This window comes from Oncorhynchus kisutch, linkage group LG23, assembly GCF_002021735.2.
Source record: "Oncorhynchus kisutch isolate 150728-3 linkage group LG23, Okis_V2, whole genome shotgun sequence".
Lineage (NCBI taxonomy): Eukaryota > Metazoa > Chordata > Actinopteri > Salmoniformes > Salmonidae > Oncorhynchus > Oncorhynchus kisutch.
The window spans coordinates 34,197,864-34,218,719 of record NC_034196.2 but is presented as its reverse complement, the minus strand read 5'-3'; the positions used below and the strand labels follow the sequence as shown (position 1 = coordinate 34,218,719).

At 45.4% G+C, this 20,856-nt stretch overlaps 1 protein-coding gene across 1 annotated transcript in view; it reads right to left on the bottom strand.

Annotated features, from left to right (window-relative positions):
• LOC109868468 (uncharacterized) overlaps positions 1-10,130 on the bottom strand; it is a 23,360-nt gene extending 13,230 nt beyond the window's left edge. The window contains exons 1-2 of the mRNA XM_031802696.1: positions 9,470-10,130; positions 8,801-8,884 (exon numbers count right to left, since the gene is read on the bottom strand). Of these exons, the coding sequence (XP_031658556.1) occupies positions 8,801-8,884; positions 9,470-10,060 (675 nt within the window). The 5' untranslated portion in view covers positions 10,061-10,130. The remainder of the gene's footprint in view (positions 1-8,800; positions 8,885-9,469) is intronic.
• Positions 10,131-20,856: the final 10,726 nt, after the last annotated feature.

Here is a 20,856-nt window from a genome sequence, read left to right as displayed (position 1 = left end):
TTGTTGATCGTATGGTTGAGCATGGTGTACTTCTTAAAGAAGAGTGTCTTGTTGATCGTATGGTTGAGCATGGTGTACTTCTTAAAGAAGAGTGTCTTGTTGATCGTATGGTTGAGCATGGTGCACTTCTTAAAGAAGAGTGTCTTGTTGATCGTATGGTTGAGCATGGTGTACTTCTTAAAGAAGAGTGTCTTGTTGATCGTATGGTTGAGCATGGTGCACTTCTTAAAGAAGAGTGTCTTGTTTTTTTACAATATTTTTTTATTTTATTATAATTAATTTTTTTACCCCAATTTCATGGTATCCAATTGTTTTAGTAGCTACTATCTTGTCTCATCGCTGCAACTCCCATACGGGCTCGGGAGAGACGAAGGTTGAAAGTCATGCGTCCTCCGATACACAACCCAACCAAGCCGCACTGCTTCTTAACACAGCACACATCCAACCTGGAAGCCAGCCGCACCAATGTGTCGGAGGAAACACCGTGCACCTGGCAACCTTGGTTAGCGCGCACTGCGCCCGGCCCGCCACAGGAGTCGGAGGGTTATAAAAATGGAGGCTTATAAAAGGGAATTTTGAGTCCTTGAGACAATGGTGGCAATCCCCAAGCTGACAAGGTACAAAACTGTCGTTCTGCCCTGAACAAGGCAGTAGTAGTTTTAACTAGTAGCCTTGTTAAATAAAAATAAATAAATAAAAAGGTTGGGAAGGCCCAAATACAATTGATTGTTTTGTCAACAGTATACTGCCCTGTCTCGTATTGGAGTTAAAGAGACTATCAGGGCCCTTGAACAGGACATCAAATCCATTGAGTTGAAGTTGCTCACTCAGAATGACCCCGGACTAGTTATGAACTTACAGGACAAGAGACATGAACTGAGGTCGTTTTTACATGAAAGAGTGAAGGCTGCCTTGATTAGGTCTCGTTTTACTACCCTCAAGGATATGGATGCTCCTAGCGCTTTAAAAAAAACCTAGGACAGTCGACAATGCAACGTAAACAGATGGTCTGCCTTCGTCTCCCTGGTGGGAAGATGACCACGGATGACAGTGAAATGCGCCAACATGCCGTGAATTTTTACTCTGCCCTCTATAAGGCGGAGGATTGTGATTCTTTGTGTACTGAACAGTTGTTACACGGTCTTCCTCAATTGGCACCAGAGCAGTGAGTTGCTTTGGACTCTGACTTTACTCTGCAGGAGCTGTCCACAGCAGTTATGCAGCTGTCAACAGGCCGAGCCTCTGGCATCGATGGTTTACCATCTGAGTTCTATAAGCACTTAACTGTGTACCTGACCTCTCTGTTGTTGATAACTTGTTTCTAATAAGAGATGGTTTAGACATTTGTAAAGTGTCTGATGTGAATGTGGGTTTACTTTCTTTGGATCAGGAGAAGGCTTTTGACCGTGTGGACCACCAGTACTTGTTCAAGACAATGAAAACCTTTGGGATTGGGGATGTTTTTTGTCTTGGATGAGTTTACTGTATGCTGGGGCCTCGTGTATGGTGAAGGTGGGGGGTGGTTTGAGTTCCCCCATCCCCGTCCAAAGGGGCATCAGGCAGGGATGCCCAATTTCAGGGCAGTTAACCAATGCTTTGTTTTTTAAGAGCGAGGCTTACTGGTTTCTCTGGGCCAGGAGTAATGAAGGGTCCCACGATAGTGCTGTCTGCGTATGCAGATGATGTGACAGTTTTTATTATAGGGGGTGAGGATGTTAAGCTTCTCTCAAAAGCTTTAAAGGTGTATGAGGGGGCCTCCTCAGCTAGAGTCAATTGGGAAAAGAGTGAATCGCTGTGGGCAGGTCAGCTTCAGACAGGGTCCGCTCCACGGTTACCAGGGGGGCTTCAGACTGGGTCTGCTCCACAGTTACCAGGGGGGCTTCAGACTGGGTCCGCTCCACGGTTACCAGGGGGGCTTCAGACTGGGTCCGCTCCACAGTTACCAGGGGGGCTTCAGACTGGGTCCACTCCACGGTTACCAGGGGGGCTTCAGACTGGGTCCGCTCCACGGTTACCAGGGGGGCTTCAGACTGGGTCCGCTCCATGGTTACCAGGGGGGCTTCACACTGGGTCTGCTCCACGTTTACCAGGGGGGCTTCAGATGGGGTCCGCTCCACGGTTACCAGGGGGGCTTCAGACTGGGTCTCCTCCACGGTTACCAGGGGGGCTTCAGACTGGGTCCGCTCCACGGTTACCAGGGGGGCTTCAGTGGGGAAGAGATGGGTTGAAGACTTTGTTTTTTTTCTAGGCTCTGATGTATTTCAGAAAAATAACTGGGAGGGTGTAGTGGAGAAGGTGTGTGCCAGATTGTCAATGGGGAAATGGGTTCTATCCCAGCTGTCTTATAGGGGAATGGTCCTGGTAGCTAATAATCTTGCTGCCTCTACCCTGTGGCACAGATTTTACAGCCACCGGGGGGGTCTGATACAAGAGCTTCAGAGGACCCTTGTCAATTTCTTCTGGTCTGGACAACACTGGATTAAAGCTGCAGCCCTGTACCTGCCACTGCACGAGGGTGGGCAAGGCCTGGTGGACATTTCTTCCAGGATCATGGCTTTCCCAGTTCAAGCAGCCCAGAGACTGTTGTACAGTGACGGTTCTAGCTGGGTCGACAACAGCCTATACATTGATGAGGAGAGCGGGCTGTTTGGGCTTAGATAAGCACCTTTTTCTCTTAAAGCTGGAGGGGTTGATTTGGCTGGTCTGACTCCATCTAATGAGTCTGCAGGCTTGGAGAGTTCTTGTCAAGTCCCGTAAGGCCGGCACGCCACCAGGGATGTGGCTTTTTGAAGAGCCTCTTTTTTTACAACACTGACATCCAGTCCCGTGCTCTGGGTTCAGCCAGCCTACGTTCACGCTTGTTAGCTGTGGGGTGTACTAAACTGGGTCATCTGATCCGGAGCAGGAGCAGATCGTTGGAGGAGCTGGGAGAAAGAGCAGGGATCCGATCATCTCGCTTACTGAGGAAGGTCGTTGATGAGGTCTGTGATTCCTTGCCAGTACTTCATCCGCAGTATGTGACACTTCCAATTCTGATCGGTGGAAGGAGGGTCTGGATTATGTGTTCCCTGCACTGATTGTTAGTGGTGCGGTGGGGGCATTCGAGGAGGATGTGGGGATGCTGCTTTCATTCGATACCCCAGAGCTGGGGGAGTTCAAGGTGGTGGGAAAGAAGGCCATGTACAAAATTTGTGTAAAAGTGTCCCATGCCTATTCCCTGGATGGGGTAAAATTGACAAGGTGGGCGGATGTGTTTAATTTGTGTTTAACTTTTCAATGACGGCCTAGGAACAGTGAGTTAACTGCCTTGTTCAGGGGCAGAGTGACAGATTTTTACCTTGTCAGCTAGGGGATTTGATCTTGCAACCTTTCGCTTACAAGTCCAATGCTCTAACCACTAGGCTACCTGCCGTGTTGGGCCCAGGTGCATCCCCAAAAGGCTGTTGGAGGTCTTTATAAAAACTGTCCATTGAAAAGAGGACAGCTGACCTACAATGGAGGATAATACATGGAGCCATAGCCACCAATATGCATCTGGTACACATGGATCCGACAGTTGGGGAAGGGTGTCCATTCTGTGCTGAGTCTATGGTGATCCAAGATGGCGTAGCAGTAAGTCGTCCTGTCGTGTCGTGTCCCTGTATATTTTGTATATTCTGTATATTTTGTTTATATTTTGTTTATTTTTCGTTTTTTACATATTTTTCGTTTTTTACATAGCTATCCCTTTAAAAACATTTTGCTAAACCTAAGCTTCCAAATAAGCTGGATCTTCACAACTAGCTATCTAGCTAAACCGCAACCCCGGATGATTACCCCTGGCTAGCGTTTCCACCCACTTAGCTTGAAGCTAGCCCGGCCTGCGCTACCACCGTAGCATACTCCTGAGCTACAATACCCGGGCCCACGACCGGTCTATCGATGTCACCGCATGAAGAGGAATAAACAGACTCACCCCATCGCGACGTCCCCCAAAGGCTAACTCTCTAGCCCTCGCTATCTCCCTGCTTGCTAATTCGGCCTGCTAACTGCTAGCTTGTCCAGCTCCGGTCCGCTAACTGCTACCTTGTCTAGCCCGGGCCTACAAACTGTTAGCTTGTTAGCACAGGCCTGCTAACCGCCTGAATCGCCGCGTCCCAAACGCCCACCGGACCCATATTTACTTTCTATCTCTTTTGAATTTTAATTTGTTTATACCTTCCGGAAACCTGCCTCACCCAATGTGATACGGAATCGCTATTATTTTTTATTTATTTTTAGAACACACTCAAGAACCTCCAGAAGCTAACCAGCTAACAAGCTATTTAGTCATTGTTCGTTTTTTTTAACCTGGATAACACTCGCCAGTCCAGCTTCCCTTCCCCATCCACCGCTGCCCCCTGGACACTGATCTCTTGGCTACATAGCTGATGCACGCTGGACTGTCCATAAATCACGGTACTCCATTCTGCTTGTTTGTTTTATCTGTTGGCCCCGTTGCCTAGTCTACGCCATTTTACCTGCTGTTGTGCTAGCTGATTAGCTGTTGTCTCACCTACTGTTTTAGCTAGCTTTCCCAATTCAACATCTGTGATTAGTGTATGCCTCGCTGTATGTCTCTCTCAAATGTCAATATGCCTTGTATACTGTTGTTCAGGTTAGTTATCATTGTTTTAGTTCACAATGGAGCCCCTAGTTCCACTCTTCATACCCCTGATAACTCCTTTGTCCCACCTCCCACACATGCGGTGACCTCACCCATTACTACCAGCATGTCCAGAGATACAACCTCTCTCATCATCACCCAGTGCCTGGGCTTACCTCCGCTGTACCCGCACCCCACCATACCCCTGTCTGCGCATTATGCCCTGAATATATTCTACCATGCCCAGAAACCTGCTCCTCTTATTCTCTGTCCCCAACGCTCTAGGCGACCAGTTTTGATAGCCTTTAGCCGCACCCTCATACTACTCCTTCTCTGTTCCGCGGGTGATGTGGAGGTAAACCCAGGCCCTGCATGTCCCCAGGCACCCTCATTTGTTGACTTCTGTGTTCGAAAAAGCCTTGGTTTCATGCATGTCAACATCAGAAGCCTCCTCCCTAAGTTTGTCTTACTCACTGCTTTAGCACACTCTGCTAACCCTGATGTCCTTGCTGTGTCTGAATCCTGGCTCAGGAAGGCCACCAAAAATTCAGAGATTTCCATACCCAACTATAACATCTTCCGTCAAGATAGAACTGCCAAAGGGGGAGGAGTTGCAGTTTACTGCAGAGATAGCCTGCAAAGTAATGTCATACTTTCCAGGTCCATACCCAAACAGTTCGAACTACTAATTTTGAAAATTACTCTCTCCAGAAACAAGTCTCTCACGGTTGCCGCCTGCTACCGACCCCCCTCAGCTCCCAGCTGTGCCCTGGACACCATTTGTGAATTGATCGCCCCCCATCTAGCTTCAGAGTTTGTTCTGTTAGGTGACCTAAACTGGGATATGCTTAACACCCCGCCAGTCCTACAATCTAAGCTAGATGCCCTCAATCTCACACAAATCATCAAGGAACCCACCAGGTACAACCCTAACTCTGTAAACAAGGGCACCCTCATAGACGTCATCCTGACCAACTGGCCCTCCAAATACACCTCCGCTGTCTTCAACCAGGATCTCAGCGATCACTGCCTCATTGCCTGTATCCGCTACGGAGCCGCAGTCAAACGACCACCCCTCATCACTGTCAAACGCTCCCTAAAACACTTCTGTGAGCAGGCCTTTCTAATCGACCTGGCCCGGGTATCCTGGAAGGACATTGACCTCATCCCGTCAGTTGAGGATGCCTGGTCATTCTTTAAAAGTAACTTCCTCACCATTTTAGATAAGCATGCTCCGTTCAAAAAATGCAGAACTAAGAACAGATACAGCCCTTGGTTCACCCCAGACCTGACTGCCCTCGACCAGCACAAAAACATCCTGTGGCGGACTGCAATAGCATCGAATAGTCCCCGTGATATGCAACTGTTCAGGGAAGTCCGGAACCAATACACGCAGTCAGTCAGGAAAGCTAAGGCCAGCTTCTTCAGGCAGAAGTTTGCATCCTGTAGCTCCAACTCCAAAAAGTTCTGGGACACTGTGAAGTCCATGGAGAACAAGAGCACCTCCTCCCAGCTGCCCACTGCACTGAGGCTAGGTAACACGGTCACCACTGATAAATCCATGATTATCGAAAACTTCAATAAGCATTTCTCAACGGCTGGCCATGCCTTCCGCCTGGCTACTTCAACCTCGGCCAACAGCTCCGCCCCCCCCGCAGCTCCTCGCCCAAGCCTCTCCAGGTTCTCCTTTACCCAAATCCAGATAGCAGATGTTCTGAAAGAGCTGCAAAACCTGGACCCGTACAAATCAGCTGGGCTTGACAATCTGGACCCTCTATTTCTGAAACTATCTGCCACCATTGTCGCAACCCCTATTACCAGCCTGTTCAACCTCTCTTTCATCTCGTCTGAGATCCCCAAGGATTGGAAAGCTGCCGCAGTCATCCCCCTCTTCAAAGGGGGAGACACCCTGGACCCAAACTGCTACAGACCTATATCCATCCTGCCCTGCCTATCTAAGGTCTTCGAAAGCCAAGTCAACAAACAGGTCACTGACCATCTCGAATCCCACCGTACCTTCTCCGCTGTGCAATCTGGTTTCCGAGCCGGTCATGGGTGCACCTCAGCCACACTCAAGGTACTAAACGACATCATAACCGCCATCGATAAAAGACAGTACTGTGCAGCCGTCTTCATCGACCTTGCCAAGGCTTTCGACTCTGTCAATCACCATATTCTTATCGGCAGACTCAGTAGCCTCGGTTTTTCGGATGACTGCCTTGCCTGGTTCACCAATTACTTTGCAGACAGAGTTCAGTGTGTCAAATCGGAGGGCATGCTGTCCGGTCCTCTGGCAGTCTCTATGGGGGTGCCACAGGGTTCAATTCTCGGGCCGACTCTTTTCTCTGTGTATATCAATGATGTTGCTCTTGCTGCGGGCGATTCCCTGATCCACCTCTACGCAGACGACACCATTCTATATACTTTCGGCCCGTCTTTGGACACTGTGCTATCTAACCTCCAAACAAGCTTCAATGCCATACAACACTCCTTCCGTGGCCTCCAACTGCTCTTAAACGCTAGTAAAACCAAATGCATGCTTTTCAACCGGTCGCTGCCTGCACCTGCATGCCCGACTAGCATCACCACCCTGGATGGTTCCGACCTAGAATATGTGGACGTCTATAAGTACCTAGGTGTCTGGCTAGACTGCAAACTCTCCTTCCAGACTCATATCAAACATCTCCAATCGAAAATCAAATCAAGAGTCGGCTTTCTATTCCGCAACAAAGCCTCCTTCACTCAAGCCGCCAAGCTTACCCTAGTAAAACTGACTATCCTACCGATCCTCGACTTCGGCGATGTCATCTACAAAATGGCTTCCAACACTCTACTCAGCAAACTGGATGCAGTCTATCACAGTGCCATCCGTTTTGTCACTAAAGCACCTTATACCACCCACCACTGCGACTTGTATGCTCTAGTCGGCTGGCCCTCGCTACATATTCGTCGCCAGACCCACTGGCTCCAGGTCATCTACAAGTCTATGCTAGGTAAAGCTCCGCCTTATCTCAGCTCACTGGTCACGATGGCAACACCCATCCGTAGCACGCGCTCCAGCAGGTGTATCTCACTGATCATCCCTAAAGCCAACACCTCATTTGGCCGCCTTTCGTTCCAGTACTCTGCTGCCTGTGACTGGAACGAATTGCAAAAATCGCTGAAGTTGGAGACTTTTATCTCCCTCACCAACTTCAAACATCAGCTATCTGAGCAGCTAACCGATCGCTGCAGCTGTACATAGTCTATTGGTAAATAGCCCACCCTTTTCACCTACCTCATCCCCATACTGTTTTTATTTATTTACTTTTCTGCTCTTCTGCACACCAATATCTCTACCTGTACATGACCATCTGATCTTTTATCACTCCAGTGTTAATCTGCAAAATTGTAATTATTTGCCTACCTCCTCATGCCTTTTGCACACATTGTATATAGACCCCCCCCTTTGTTTTCTACTGTGTTATTGACTTGTTAATTGTTTACTCCATGTGTAACTCTTTGTTGTATGCTCACACTGCTATGCTTTATCTTGGCCAGGTCGCAGTTGCAAATGAGAACTTGTTCTCAACTAGCCTACCTGGTTAAATAAAGGTGAAATAAAAAAAATAAAAATAAAAAGTCTGAAACTCTGGCACATCTGTTTTTACAGTGACCCAGTATGGTCGGGATGATTGACCTGATCACTTCTTGGTGCTTTGGGAGAGGTGTTCTCTTCCCAACTTGTTATATTAAAGTACAGGTTTAGTCGAAGAGGTATAGTTATTTAGCTTAATTTTGTGTTAGGGGCAGCTAAATTAGCAATATGGAAGACCCGAAAGAACAGTATTGGGGGACAGGGGTCTGTGGATGTGGTGGGAATGCTGGAGGGAATGTTGGCAGCGAGACTGAGGGTTGAGTTTGCCTATTACAAACTGGTTAACAATATTGATCTGTTTTAGTATATGGGTTATTAAGAGACTGTTGTGTTTAGTTAAAGTGGAGGAGGATTTGGTGTTGTGTTTTTAATTGATGTGTAACGATGGTTTTGTATTCGTTTTTATTGTGTTGTGGGTTCCCAGACCCAATAAAGATTATTTTAAACTCAAAACTCTCTTTCTCTCTCGCTCTCTCTCTCACTTAACTGGAGGAGGGAAGTGAAATGCTGCATCTCTTCTGGTCAATAATAATAGTCACCTTAAGAGCCTCCACAGCCTGTTGGATCTCCTTCAGCACCTTCTCTCTCTCCTGGACATTCTGCCGACTCATCCCCAGCTGACTCTGTGGAGAAACACTCTTTATTGAGCTACCAAGTTTTATGTATCCAATAAGTCACAGTAACTAACAGAATAGAGATGAATCTTAAGAAAGTCCCTTTGGAAAACTATGATCTATGTTGTTTGTTAAAAAAGGCCAGCCACCTCAACCCATTTTCTCACCTTCATAACCTGTCAATCACTTAGCAAACAGTTACTACACAGTTGAATGATTATAGTTTTTACAGTACACAACACGAATCAGAGAGACTGAACATTTGGCTCATGAAAGCTCATTCAGAATTCGTTTTTTTTTACTTTAGAAAATGTTCATATCCAGAGTGACTTAGACGAGCAATTGGGGTCAAGTGCTTTGCTCAAAGGCGCACTGACAGATTTTTCACCTAGTCGGCTTGGGGATTCAAACCAGGAACCTTTCAACGCTATTAACCAGTAGGCTACCTGCCACCCGTATTCATAATTCTTCTGCTGTGGATAGATGTAATTTGAATAACTATGTTTATTTCTCTCTCCTCTTAAACCAATCTTCCTACTTTGTCTTTATTTTTGTGTTTATCAGAGAGTTACCAACAAGTTGTTCTGGTCTTACCTGTATCTCAGTCCTCTCCGCTGCAGCTGACACTGTATCATGGCCTTTATGTTCATCCATCACACAATGATAACAGATGCACTGTTGATCGGTACGACAGTAAACCTCCAGCAGTTGTTCATGATGAGAGCAGATCTTCTCCTGTAGTTGTGCAGTGGCTTTGATCAGCTTGTGTTTCTTTAGTCCAGGAACATCATAGTGAGGCTGGAGGTGAGTCTCACAGGAAGATACCCGACACACCAGACAGAACATGAAGGCTTTCTGCTTTCTGGTCCCAGTGCAGAAATCACACGCCACATCTCCAGGTCCAACATAGCACAGAGCAGGGGGAGCAGCCTGGAGTCCTGTCTTCTTCAGTCTCTCCACCACCTCATCCAACATGTTATTTTTCCTCAGAGTAGGCCTTGGAGTGAAGGTCTGATTGCACTGAGGACAGCTATAGATGCCCTGTTCGTCCTGATCCCAGTAGCCCTCAATACAACTTCTACAGTAATCGTGTCCACAGGGAATAGCCACTGGCTCCTTCAGTAGATCCAGACAGACAGAACAACAGAACTTGTCCTGATCCAGTAGAACTCCCTGCTGAGCCATTTAGTCTGTTGTTGTTCACTCTCACACAGACAGACGACAGAGAGACTCCGATCAGTTTCGTTTCCTCAGAAGATAATTTGTGGAAGGGGGAGGGACTTCCTGGTTCTGCTAGGGTAAAGAAACAGAGGGAGGAGGGGAGAGAGAGAGAAATGAGAGAGAGAGAAAAGTTGTGTGTGTGTGTGTGGGGGGGGGGGGGGACAAGAGAAAAGATGTGTGTGTGTGAGGGGGGCATGTGGATAAGGTATAACCTCCTCTCTGCTACAGTCTTTATGCCTGTCATCTCCTCACAGTGATGATCTCAGGGAGCTGGTATGTAGTGAGATCTCATGCAACAACAGACCACAAGACCACCATCCCACTAACAGTCCAACCCAAGACGCAGTTTCGCAGCCACACACACACGCACGCGCACACGCACACAGGCAGCCAGTTTTCGCCCTTGAGTTGTGGGTAGTTGTTTCCTGTCTGTCTCTGTTTCGTTTGTTCCGTTTTGTTATTTTGTGCTAGTGTTCAGTGTAGTTAAAAGATCATGAACACGTACCACGATGCATCTTGGTCCTCTCCTTCTTCCACCTACGACAGCCGTTACAACTATAGTTTTGGCACGTCGGTTAGGACATCTACTTTGTGCATGACACAAGTAATTTTTCCAACAATTGATTACAGACAGATTATTTCACTTATAATTCAATGTATCACAATTCCAGTGGGTCAGAAGTTTACATACACTAAGTTGACTGTGCCTTTAAACAGCTTGGAAAATTCCAGAAAATTATGTCATGGCTTTTGAAGCTTCTGATAGGCTAATTGATATCATTTGAGTCAATTGGAGGTGTACGTGTGGATGTATTTTAAGGCCTACCTTCAAACTCAGTGCCTCTTTGCTTGACATCATGGGAAAATCTAAAGAAATCAGCCAAGACCTCAGAGACCTTCATAAGTCTGGTTCATCCTTGGGAGCAATTTCCAAATGCCTGAAGGTACCACGTTCATCTTTACAAACAATAGTACGCAAGTATAAACACCATGGGACAGCACAGCCATTATGCCGCTCAGGAAGGAGACGCGTTCTGTCTCCTAGAGATGAATGTACTTTGGTGCAAAAAGTGCAAATCAATCCCAGAACAACAGCAAAGGACCTTGTTAAGATGCTGGAGGAAACAGGTACAAAAGTATCTGTATCCACAGTAAAACGAGTCCTATATCGACATAACCTGAAAGGCCGCTCAGCAAGGAAGAAGCTACTGCTCCAAAACCTCCATATAAAAGCTAGACTACGGTTTGCAACTGCACATGGGGACAAAGATCATACTTTTTGGAGAAATGTCCTCTTGTCTGATTAAACAAATATATAACAGTTCGGCCTTTCAAAGTATTTCATGGCTAGAGATGTGAGTGCTGGGGAAATATTTATCTTTTTTTATTTAACCTTTATTTAAGTCAGTTTCGAATGAATTGTTTTTTACAATGATGGCCTACCAAAAGGCTGAAGGCTTGGGATTAAAAATTAAAAATAAGATATAGGACAAAACTCACATCACAACAAGAGAAACAACACAACACTACATAAAGAGCGACCTAAGACAACAACATAGCAAGGGAGCAACACATGACAACACAGCATGGTAGCAACACAACATGACAACAGCATGGTAGCAACACAAGATGACAACAGCATGGTAGCAACACAACATGACAACAGCATGGTAGCAACACAACATGGCTGCAGCCAACATGGTAGCAGCCCAAAACATGGTACAAATATTATTGGGCACAGACAACAGCACAAAGGACAATAAGGTAGAGACAACAATACATCATGCGAAGCAGCCACAACTGTCAATAAGGGTGTCCATGATTGACTCTTTGAATGAAGAGATGGAGATAAAACTGTCCAGTTTGAGTGTTTTTTACAGCTCGTTCCTGTCACTAGTATGTGGAGGATGAGGGCTGCAGTAGATATCTCAGATAGACAGATATCTCTGTCTTGTGACAGGTATACGGAGATGACCAGTTTACAGAGGAGTATAGAGTGCAGTGAAGTGCCCTATGAGGAGCATTGGTGGCAAATCTGATGGCCGAATAGTAAAGCACATCTAGCGCACCCTTACTGTACCTGACAATCTATAAATGATGTCTCTGTACTCTAGCATGGGTAGGATGGTCATCTGAATCATGGTTAGTTTGGCAGCTGGGGTGAAAGAGGAGCGATTATGATAGAGGAAACCAAGTCTAGATTTAACTTTAGCCTGCAGCTTTGATATGTGCTGAGAGGACAGTATACCATCTAGCCATTCTCCCAAGTACTTGTATGAGGTGACTACCTCAAGTTCAAAATCACACCGGTGGGGAGAGGGCCTTTCTTCTCACCAAACCACATGACCTTTCATTTGGAGGTGTTCAGAACAAGGTTAAGGACAGAGAAAGCTTGTTGGACAATAAGAAAGATTTGTTGTAGGGCATTTAACCCAAAATCCAGGGAGGGGCCAGCTGAGTATAAGACTGTATCATCTGCATATAAATGGATGAGAGAGTATCCTACTGCCTGAGCTATGTTGTTGATGTAAATTGAGAAGAGCGTGGGGCCTTGGATCGAGCCTTGGGGTACTCCCTTGGTGACCGGCCGTGGCTGAGACAGAAGATGTTCTGATTGTATACACTGCACTCATTGATAGAGGTAGTTAGCAAACCAGGACAAAGACCCCTCAGAGACACCAATACTTAGTTTGGAGTGTAACGGCTGTCGTGGGTTGAAGAAGGTGAAGAGGACCAAGGTGCAGCGTGGTACGTGTTCATGGTAAATTTAATAAAGAACCTGAACACTAGAACAAAAAAACAACAACGCGGAACAAACGAAACAGTTCTGTCTGGTGCAGACACACACAGACAGAAAACAACTACCCACACCCATAGTGGGAAAAAAGGCTGCCTAAGTATGGTTCTCAATCAGAGACAACGATAACCAGCTGCCTCTGATTGGGAACCATACCAGGCCTAAACATAGAAACACAACACCTAGACATACAACATAGAATACCCACCCACATCACACCCTGACCAAACAAAAAATAGAAACATACAAAGCAATCTACGGTCAGGGCGTGACATGGAGGGGGACCAGAGAGTTGTGGGAAACAGATTAGAGCAGTATTGAATTGGGAAGCTAGTTCATCAGGGGGGTTGGGGGTGTGGTCAAGAGGCAGGGCAGAACAGATGGCATCAGAGAGTTGGAGGGGGTCAACAGCTTTGATGTTGCAGAAGGAAAGGAGGCGTTTGTCAGTGTTGTGGTGTATTAGGGAAGAGAGATACTAAGGTTATTGTGGTCAGACAGTTGCAATAGGGAGGGGGAGATATGAGTTAGATTGAGGCCAACAGAGCAGACAAAATGAAGTATGTGTCCCTTGATGTGAGTGGGAAAATGTACATGTTGGGCAATATTGAAACTGTCCAGAACAGCAATGAAATCCGAGGAAAGTTTTGAGTTTGATGAGTCCGTGTGAATATTCATATCGCCAAGCAACATTAAGTGGTGGGAGAATGGGACAGCAAAGGTGAGTAGTTCAGACAGGAATGATGCATTAAGTTCAGGAGGACGGTACACAAGGATAGCCAGAGGGAGTAGCTTGGTTAAGAGAAAATAAATCACCAGGTTGTTGCCAAGTTTCAGTTAGGTGGATATCAGATATTAGTTCATACACCAAGGGAGCTTTGTTCATTGATCCAGTGTTGAAGAGAGCAAAGTTAGTGTTGTGAGACTGATAGGTGAGTTTATGGATAGTGGTAGGTTGATAGGGAAGAAATGAATTTGTTCAAAACTGTTCAACTATTGTCTTTCTCTCTCTTTGAGTCGACTACTCACCACATTTTCTAGCTAACTGTAGCATAATGCTTTCAGTACTAGGTTTATTCTCTGTTCCTTTAATTGGGTGGACAACATGTCAGTTCATGCTGCAAGAGCTCTGAGGTTGTAGGACGTCCTCCGGAAGTAGTCATAATTACTGTGTAAGTCTATGGAAGGGTGTGAGAACCATGAGCCTCCAAGGTTTTGTATTGAAGTCAATGTACAGTGAGGATGGAAAATAGCTGTCCTCCGGCTACACCACGGTGTTACCCCAGAGACTGCTGTTGAGGCTACTGTAGACCTTCATTCTTACATAACGTTAAAATATTGCCTGTCAAATAACAGCTTATTAATCACCTCCTACAATCCCATAAATGTGAGCTCAGGTAGCCAGCCATAAATGTGAGCTCAGGTAGCCAGCCGTAAATGTGAGCTCAGGTAGACAGCCGTAAATGTGAGCTCAGGTAGGTAGCCGTAAATGTGAGCTCATGTAGCCAGCCATAAATGTGAGCTCAGGTAGCCAGCCGTAAATTTGAGCTCAGGTAGCCAGCCGTAAATGTGAGCTCAGGTAGCCAGCCGTAAATTTGAGCTCAGGTAGCCAGCCGTAAATGTGAGCTCAGGTAGCCAGCCATAAATGTGAGCTCAGGTAGCCAGCCATAAATGTGAGCTCAGGTAGCCAGCCATAAATGTGAGCTCAGGTAGCCAGCCGTAAATTGAGAAATAAAAGGAAATCTCCACCCAAAAACGACATTTTGGTATTTGTTCATTTGTCAATTGTTGACATAGTCCCAAAATGTCTTGCTTGTCAGCAATCAAGTTTCCAAGATATGTAACTTTCAAAATACATAAATCATCCCTATGTGATGCATTTTGCATCATATGATGCTACGTTTTGCATCATCTGTTGCAAAATGCATCAAACGGGAATGATTTCTGTATTTTGAAAGTTATATGTCTTGAAAAGATTCTGACTCACTACAGACTGTCCGGAAGAACAAGGCAGATGTGTCCATATCCACAGTTGTATTGATTCTTGGTCACCACCACACATTAACACAGACACACATAGAATAAGTCATCTTGTGGAATAGTAGTTGAACTGAATGAATTTTCTTAGACCATAATCTTCCTACTAAACACAGTCAACTGAGTCACCAGCCAAAACGTGTCTTCTTCTACCGACTACTAAACCACTGGGACCTGGGAGGGGGTAGAGTCCAGATGTGCATTCAGACACGCTGCTTGGTGGAAACCAGGAGGCTGTGGTAGATAACTGAGAAGGGGAGAAATCACCCTAATGGGACTGTGGGGAAAGTCATATGCACAGGCTTTTTTTACATCCACACTTCGTTCTAACTTGTTTGTGTGTGGGTCATGTGCTCCTACTTCACAGGAGCTACTAGCGCACATATGAACTTTTATAACCCATTTTATTAAGTTTGGTCTCCCTGAATGGTTTCCTTTCCGGCAACTGAGTTAGGAAGGATGCCTGTATCTTTGTAGTGACTGGGTGTTTTGATACACCATCTAAAGTGTAATTAATAATTTCACCGTGCTCAAAGATATACTCAATGTCTGCTTTTAATTACCCATCTACCAATAGGTGCCCTTCTTTGCGAGGCATTGGAAAAACTCCCTGATCTTTGTGGTTGAATCTGTGTTTGAAATTCACTGAGAGACTGAGAGACCTTACAGATAATTGTATGTGTGGGGTAGTCATTCAAAAATATGTTAAACACTATTATTGCACACAGAGTGAGTCCTTGCAACTTATTATGTGACTTGTTCAATAACATTTTTTAGTCTTGCCATAAAAAAGGGGTTGAATACTTATTGACTCAATACATTTCAGCTTTTCATTTTTGTTAACATTTCTAAAAACATAATTCTACTCTGACATGGGGTATTGTGTGTTGGCCAGTGACACAAAATGTTTAATTAGGAACCCAGACATTCTGTTCCTCACAGTGGGACACAGACAGCCTGATTGGAGAGTACCCCCCCCCCCTCTCTTTCTCTCTCTCTCCTTCCTTTATTCTCCCCACTCGTCCTCTCTTTTATTCCCCTCTTCTTCTTTCTCTCCTTCCTCTTGACAAATCATTCTCCTCCCTCTCGGGGTCATAGGCAGCATTCCTCATCCTCCAAACACGGCGAGTTGAGTTGATGCCAAAGAGCTCCATTTTGGTCTCATCTGACCACAACACTTTCACCCAGTTGTCCTCTGAATCATTCAGATGTTCATTGGCAAACTTCAGACGGGCATGTATATGTGCTTTCTTGAGCAGGGGGACCTTGCGGGCGCTGCAGGATTTCAGTCCTTCACGGCGTAGTGTGTTACCAATAGTTTTCTTGGTGACTATGGTCCCAGCTGCCTTGAGATCATTGACAAGATCCTCCTGTGTAGTTCTGGGCTGATTCCTCACCGTTCTCATGATCATTGCAACTCCACAAGGTGAGATCTTGCATGGAGCCCCAGGCCGAGGGAGATTGACAGTTATTTTGTGTTTCTTCCATTTGTGAATAATCGCACCAACTGTTGTTACCTTCTCGCCAAGTGGCTTGGCGATGGTCTTGTAGCCCATTCCAGCCTTGTGCAGGTCTACAATCTTGTCCCTGACATACTTGGAGAGCTCTTTGATCTTGGCCATGGTGGAGAGTTTGGAATCTGATTGATTGATTGCTTCTGTGGACAGGTGTCTTTTATATAAGTAACAAACGGAGATTAGGAGCACTCCCTTTAAGAGTGTGCTCCTAATCTCAGTTTGTTACCTGTATAAAAGACACCTGGGAGCCAGAAATATTTTTTTTTATGCGTTTTTCTGGATTTTTGGTTGTTATCCTGTCTCTCACTGTTCAAATAAACCTACCATTAAAATGATAGACGGATCATTTCTTTGTCAGTGGGCAAACGTACCTCACTGTATATTTCCTCTCCGGCCTCTAGGTCATCAGGCTGCTGATTATTCCGCACACCTGTCACCATCGTCTCGCGCACATGCGCCTCATGACACTCACCTGGACTCCATCACCTCCTTGATTATCTTCCCTATATCTGTCACTGAAGCTTTTACATTTCAGTTGGGGCACAACTGGACACATGCCAAGAAAGAACAATCAGCTTTCTATGTTGTTACGTTTAACACTGGTAACATTGTTTGGAAATAGTTCAATACGTTTAAAGGATTAGGAGAAGACATTGGTAATGTTAAGTTGAAGAAAGTAGGCCTACCTGAATGTGTCCAATAGAAGGTCTTGTTTTCATTGCAACGTTTTGCAACAGAGTAAATGTTTTACAACAGAATTGGCGTAATGAATACACCCCTAATTGTATCAGTTAGTGGTGCATTCAAAACCATTGGGAAAGAGCTCTGCAGAGTGCCACATTGGCCCCATCGCCTGCTTTCCCCATGGTTTTGAAGAGAGAAGGAGTCAGAGCTATTGGGAGAGATGGAGAGTGCAGTGGAAAAACTTTGCCCATTTGTGTCACAGGGGGAATGAAGTAAGGTTGAGAGTGTGTGTGTATGTGACCATATGTGTGTGTTCCACGGGGGGTGCTGCTGTTACAGGGAGATTGATGATTCTGCTCAGAGAGAGGTGAGAGATGAATTCTGATCAGCTGCGCATGTGCGCACACACACACACACACACGACAAACAGGCTCCAGCAGGGACTGGAGCAGACACCAGATGTGCTGACACAAGGCTTGTGCTAACTTGACCTGCTAATATGGCCCTAATTTGTCGAGCGGTGTTTCCATGTGTGACAGTTGGGGAATCTTGGGAAATGTAGTTTAACAGGTAGATCCTTACAGTTGGTGGTACAGATAAAGCTGACATCACAACACCAATAACTAATCTATAATGAGGAAGATTACAAACAAAACGTGTTCAAATTTCATAAATATTTATTACATATCAATGAACAGAATTTACTACTTTCACAGCAGTGGTCTACAGCACTTGTTCAAATAACTGAAATAATTGTTCAAAAAATAATAATAATAATCATTTTAGAATAAAGTTTCATTTGAGGCCACATCTGAAACACAAACATTTACAAGTAGTACTTGGCATTAAAAACGATGGCGATACAATATTTTTAAGACACTTGGTGTTATTTTTATTATTTTTTTCTTTCGTTTTGATATCACAGAGAGGTTGAGCAACAGTCTAAACACTAAATACTGATTTAGATACAAAAACCACTGCAAAAACATCAAGGAGTAGGGGCGGTGTGAACTTAACAAGGACGACGGAAACAAAGGAGAGAGTGACAGGGAGAATGATCAAAGTGATAGAAGCCGTATTACAAACCTTCAAACCACCAGACATCCCACTCCCATTCACCTACACTCATGTTAAGAACCAGGGTAATAAATAACAAGTCAAATTCCATTGTAAAAAGAGTCTCCCTATGGTTTCCCTCTGGTTTTGCGTAATAGTATTGAAAGAGACCATATTGAGACAGGCAAGTACAGAGAGAAACATAAGAAAAGGTTGTGATAGAGAGAAGGGGGCTCATGCTAGATCAGAAGAGGGGTGCCATGTCACAAGCCGACCACACATGGGTACTCACATAGCCAAACAGATGCTTAAGCCAAGAACTCTCCCTAATATTCCTCTCCGGACATGTACTGTATGTAGGTTTGGCAGCAACATCACCGTGACCTGTATAGTAGTAACGACAGAGCCTCTCCCTAATATTCCTCTCTGCATGATGCAGCTTAAGACACTGAGAACACAATATCATGCTGTACGTCAAGGTCTGAACCCTGGTCTCCCACGGGAGATACCAAACTCCTAACCATTAGCCAAGTAGGAAATTCCCGCTTGAGCTAAGGATGACACTGATTTTGAAGTTGCAGGCGTGAGCCCAACTCATGTCCAGTACATACTGATGAAACACTACATTTACCATGATGCCTGACCCGCGTGCTGATATCACTCTACTCATTGGGATTGGTTACTTATCTATCATATCAGAGGTGTGTTATGGCTTCCTCTGTGCTGTTTCAGTCCACTCTCTCTTTACACGCATCACAACTCCTGTGTTCAGTAATGTCCCATTGCACTGGGGAGTTATGCCTTGCTCCTAGTGAAGAGTTGGAGAGGAGAGGAAATTCCGTCTTCCAAATAGTTCCTATAGGGACTCTGAGTTAGGCTACAGTACCTACCATCTAACCCTCCTAACATCTAACCATAACCCATAACCCATCTACCATCTATCATATGTCTATGCTGTCTGACTATGTGTGTCTTTGCTATTAAAGGAACTCAGTTGCATTGTAAGGGGACTCTCAGAGAATTCACTAGGGAGACACTGAATTTATCTGAGAGTCACAGGATTGTGATAAGAGCTCATATAATTAAAAATGGACTTTTATAACTAACTCTGACGTGTGTGTGTGGTTTGCTCCCATGATTAGGTAAATAGAGGAAATTTCCACGACACCCTCCTACCATCTAACCCTCCTACCATCTAACCCTCCTACCATCTAACCCTCCTACCATCTAACCCTCCAACCATCTAACCCTCTTACCATCTTACCCTCCTACCATCTAACCCTCCTACCATCTAACCCTCCTACCATCTAACCCATCTACCATCTAACCCTCCTACCATCTAACCCTCCTACCATCTAACCCATCTACCATCTAACCCTCCTACCATCTAACCCTCCTACCATCTAACCCTCCTACCATCTAACCCATCTACCATCTAACCCTCCTACCATCTAACCCTCCTACCATCTAACCCTCCTACCATCTAACCCATCTACCATCTAACCCTCCTACCATCTAACCCTCCTACCATCTAACCCTCCTACCATCTAACCCTCCTACCATCTAACCAAAACCCATCTCTCATCTAACCCTAACCCTCCTACCATCTAACCCATCTACCATCTAACCCTCCTACCATCTAACCAAAACCCATCTCTCATCTAACCATAACCCATCTACCATCTAACCATAACCCATCTACCATCTATCCCATCTATCCCATCTACCATCTAACCCTCCTACCATCTAACCCATCTACCATCTAACCCTAACCCTCCTACCATCTAACCCATCTACCATCTAACCCATCTACCATCTAACCCTCCTACCATCTAACCCATCTACCATCTAACATCTAACCCTCCTACCATCTAACCCATCTACCATCTAACCCTCCTACCATCTATCCCATCTACCATCTAACCCTCCTACCATCTAACCCATCTACCATCTAACCCTCCTACCATCTAACCCATCTACCATCTAACCCTCCTACCATCTAACCCATCTACCATCTAACCCTCCTACCATCTAACCAAAACCCATCTCTCATCTAACCCTAACCCTCCTACCATCTAACCCGAACCTTCCTACCATCTAACCCATCTACCATCTAACCCTCCTACCATCTAACCATAACCCATCTACCATCTAACCCTCCTACCATCTAACCCATCTACCATCTAACCCTCCTACCATCTAACCAAAACCCATCTCTCATCTAACCCTAACCCTCCTACCATCGAACCCGAACCCTCCTACCATCTAACCCATCTACCATCTAACCCTCCTACCATCTAACCATAACCCATCTACCATCTAACCCTCCTACCATCTAACCCATCTACCATCTAACCCTCCTACCATCTAACCAAAACCCATCTCTCATCTAACCCTAACCCTCCTACCATCTAACCCGAACCCTCCTACCATCTAACCCTCCTACCATCTAACCATAACCCATCTACCATCTAACCCTCCTACCATCTAACCCATCTACCATCTAATCCTCCTACCATCTAACCAAAACCCATCTACCATCTAACCCTCCTACCATCTAACCCATCTACCATCTAACCCTCCTACCATCTAACCAAAACCCATCTCTCATCTAACCCTAACCCTCCTACCATCTAACCCGAACCCTCCTACCATCTAACCCATCTACCATC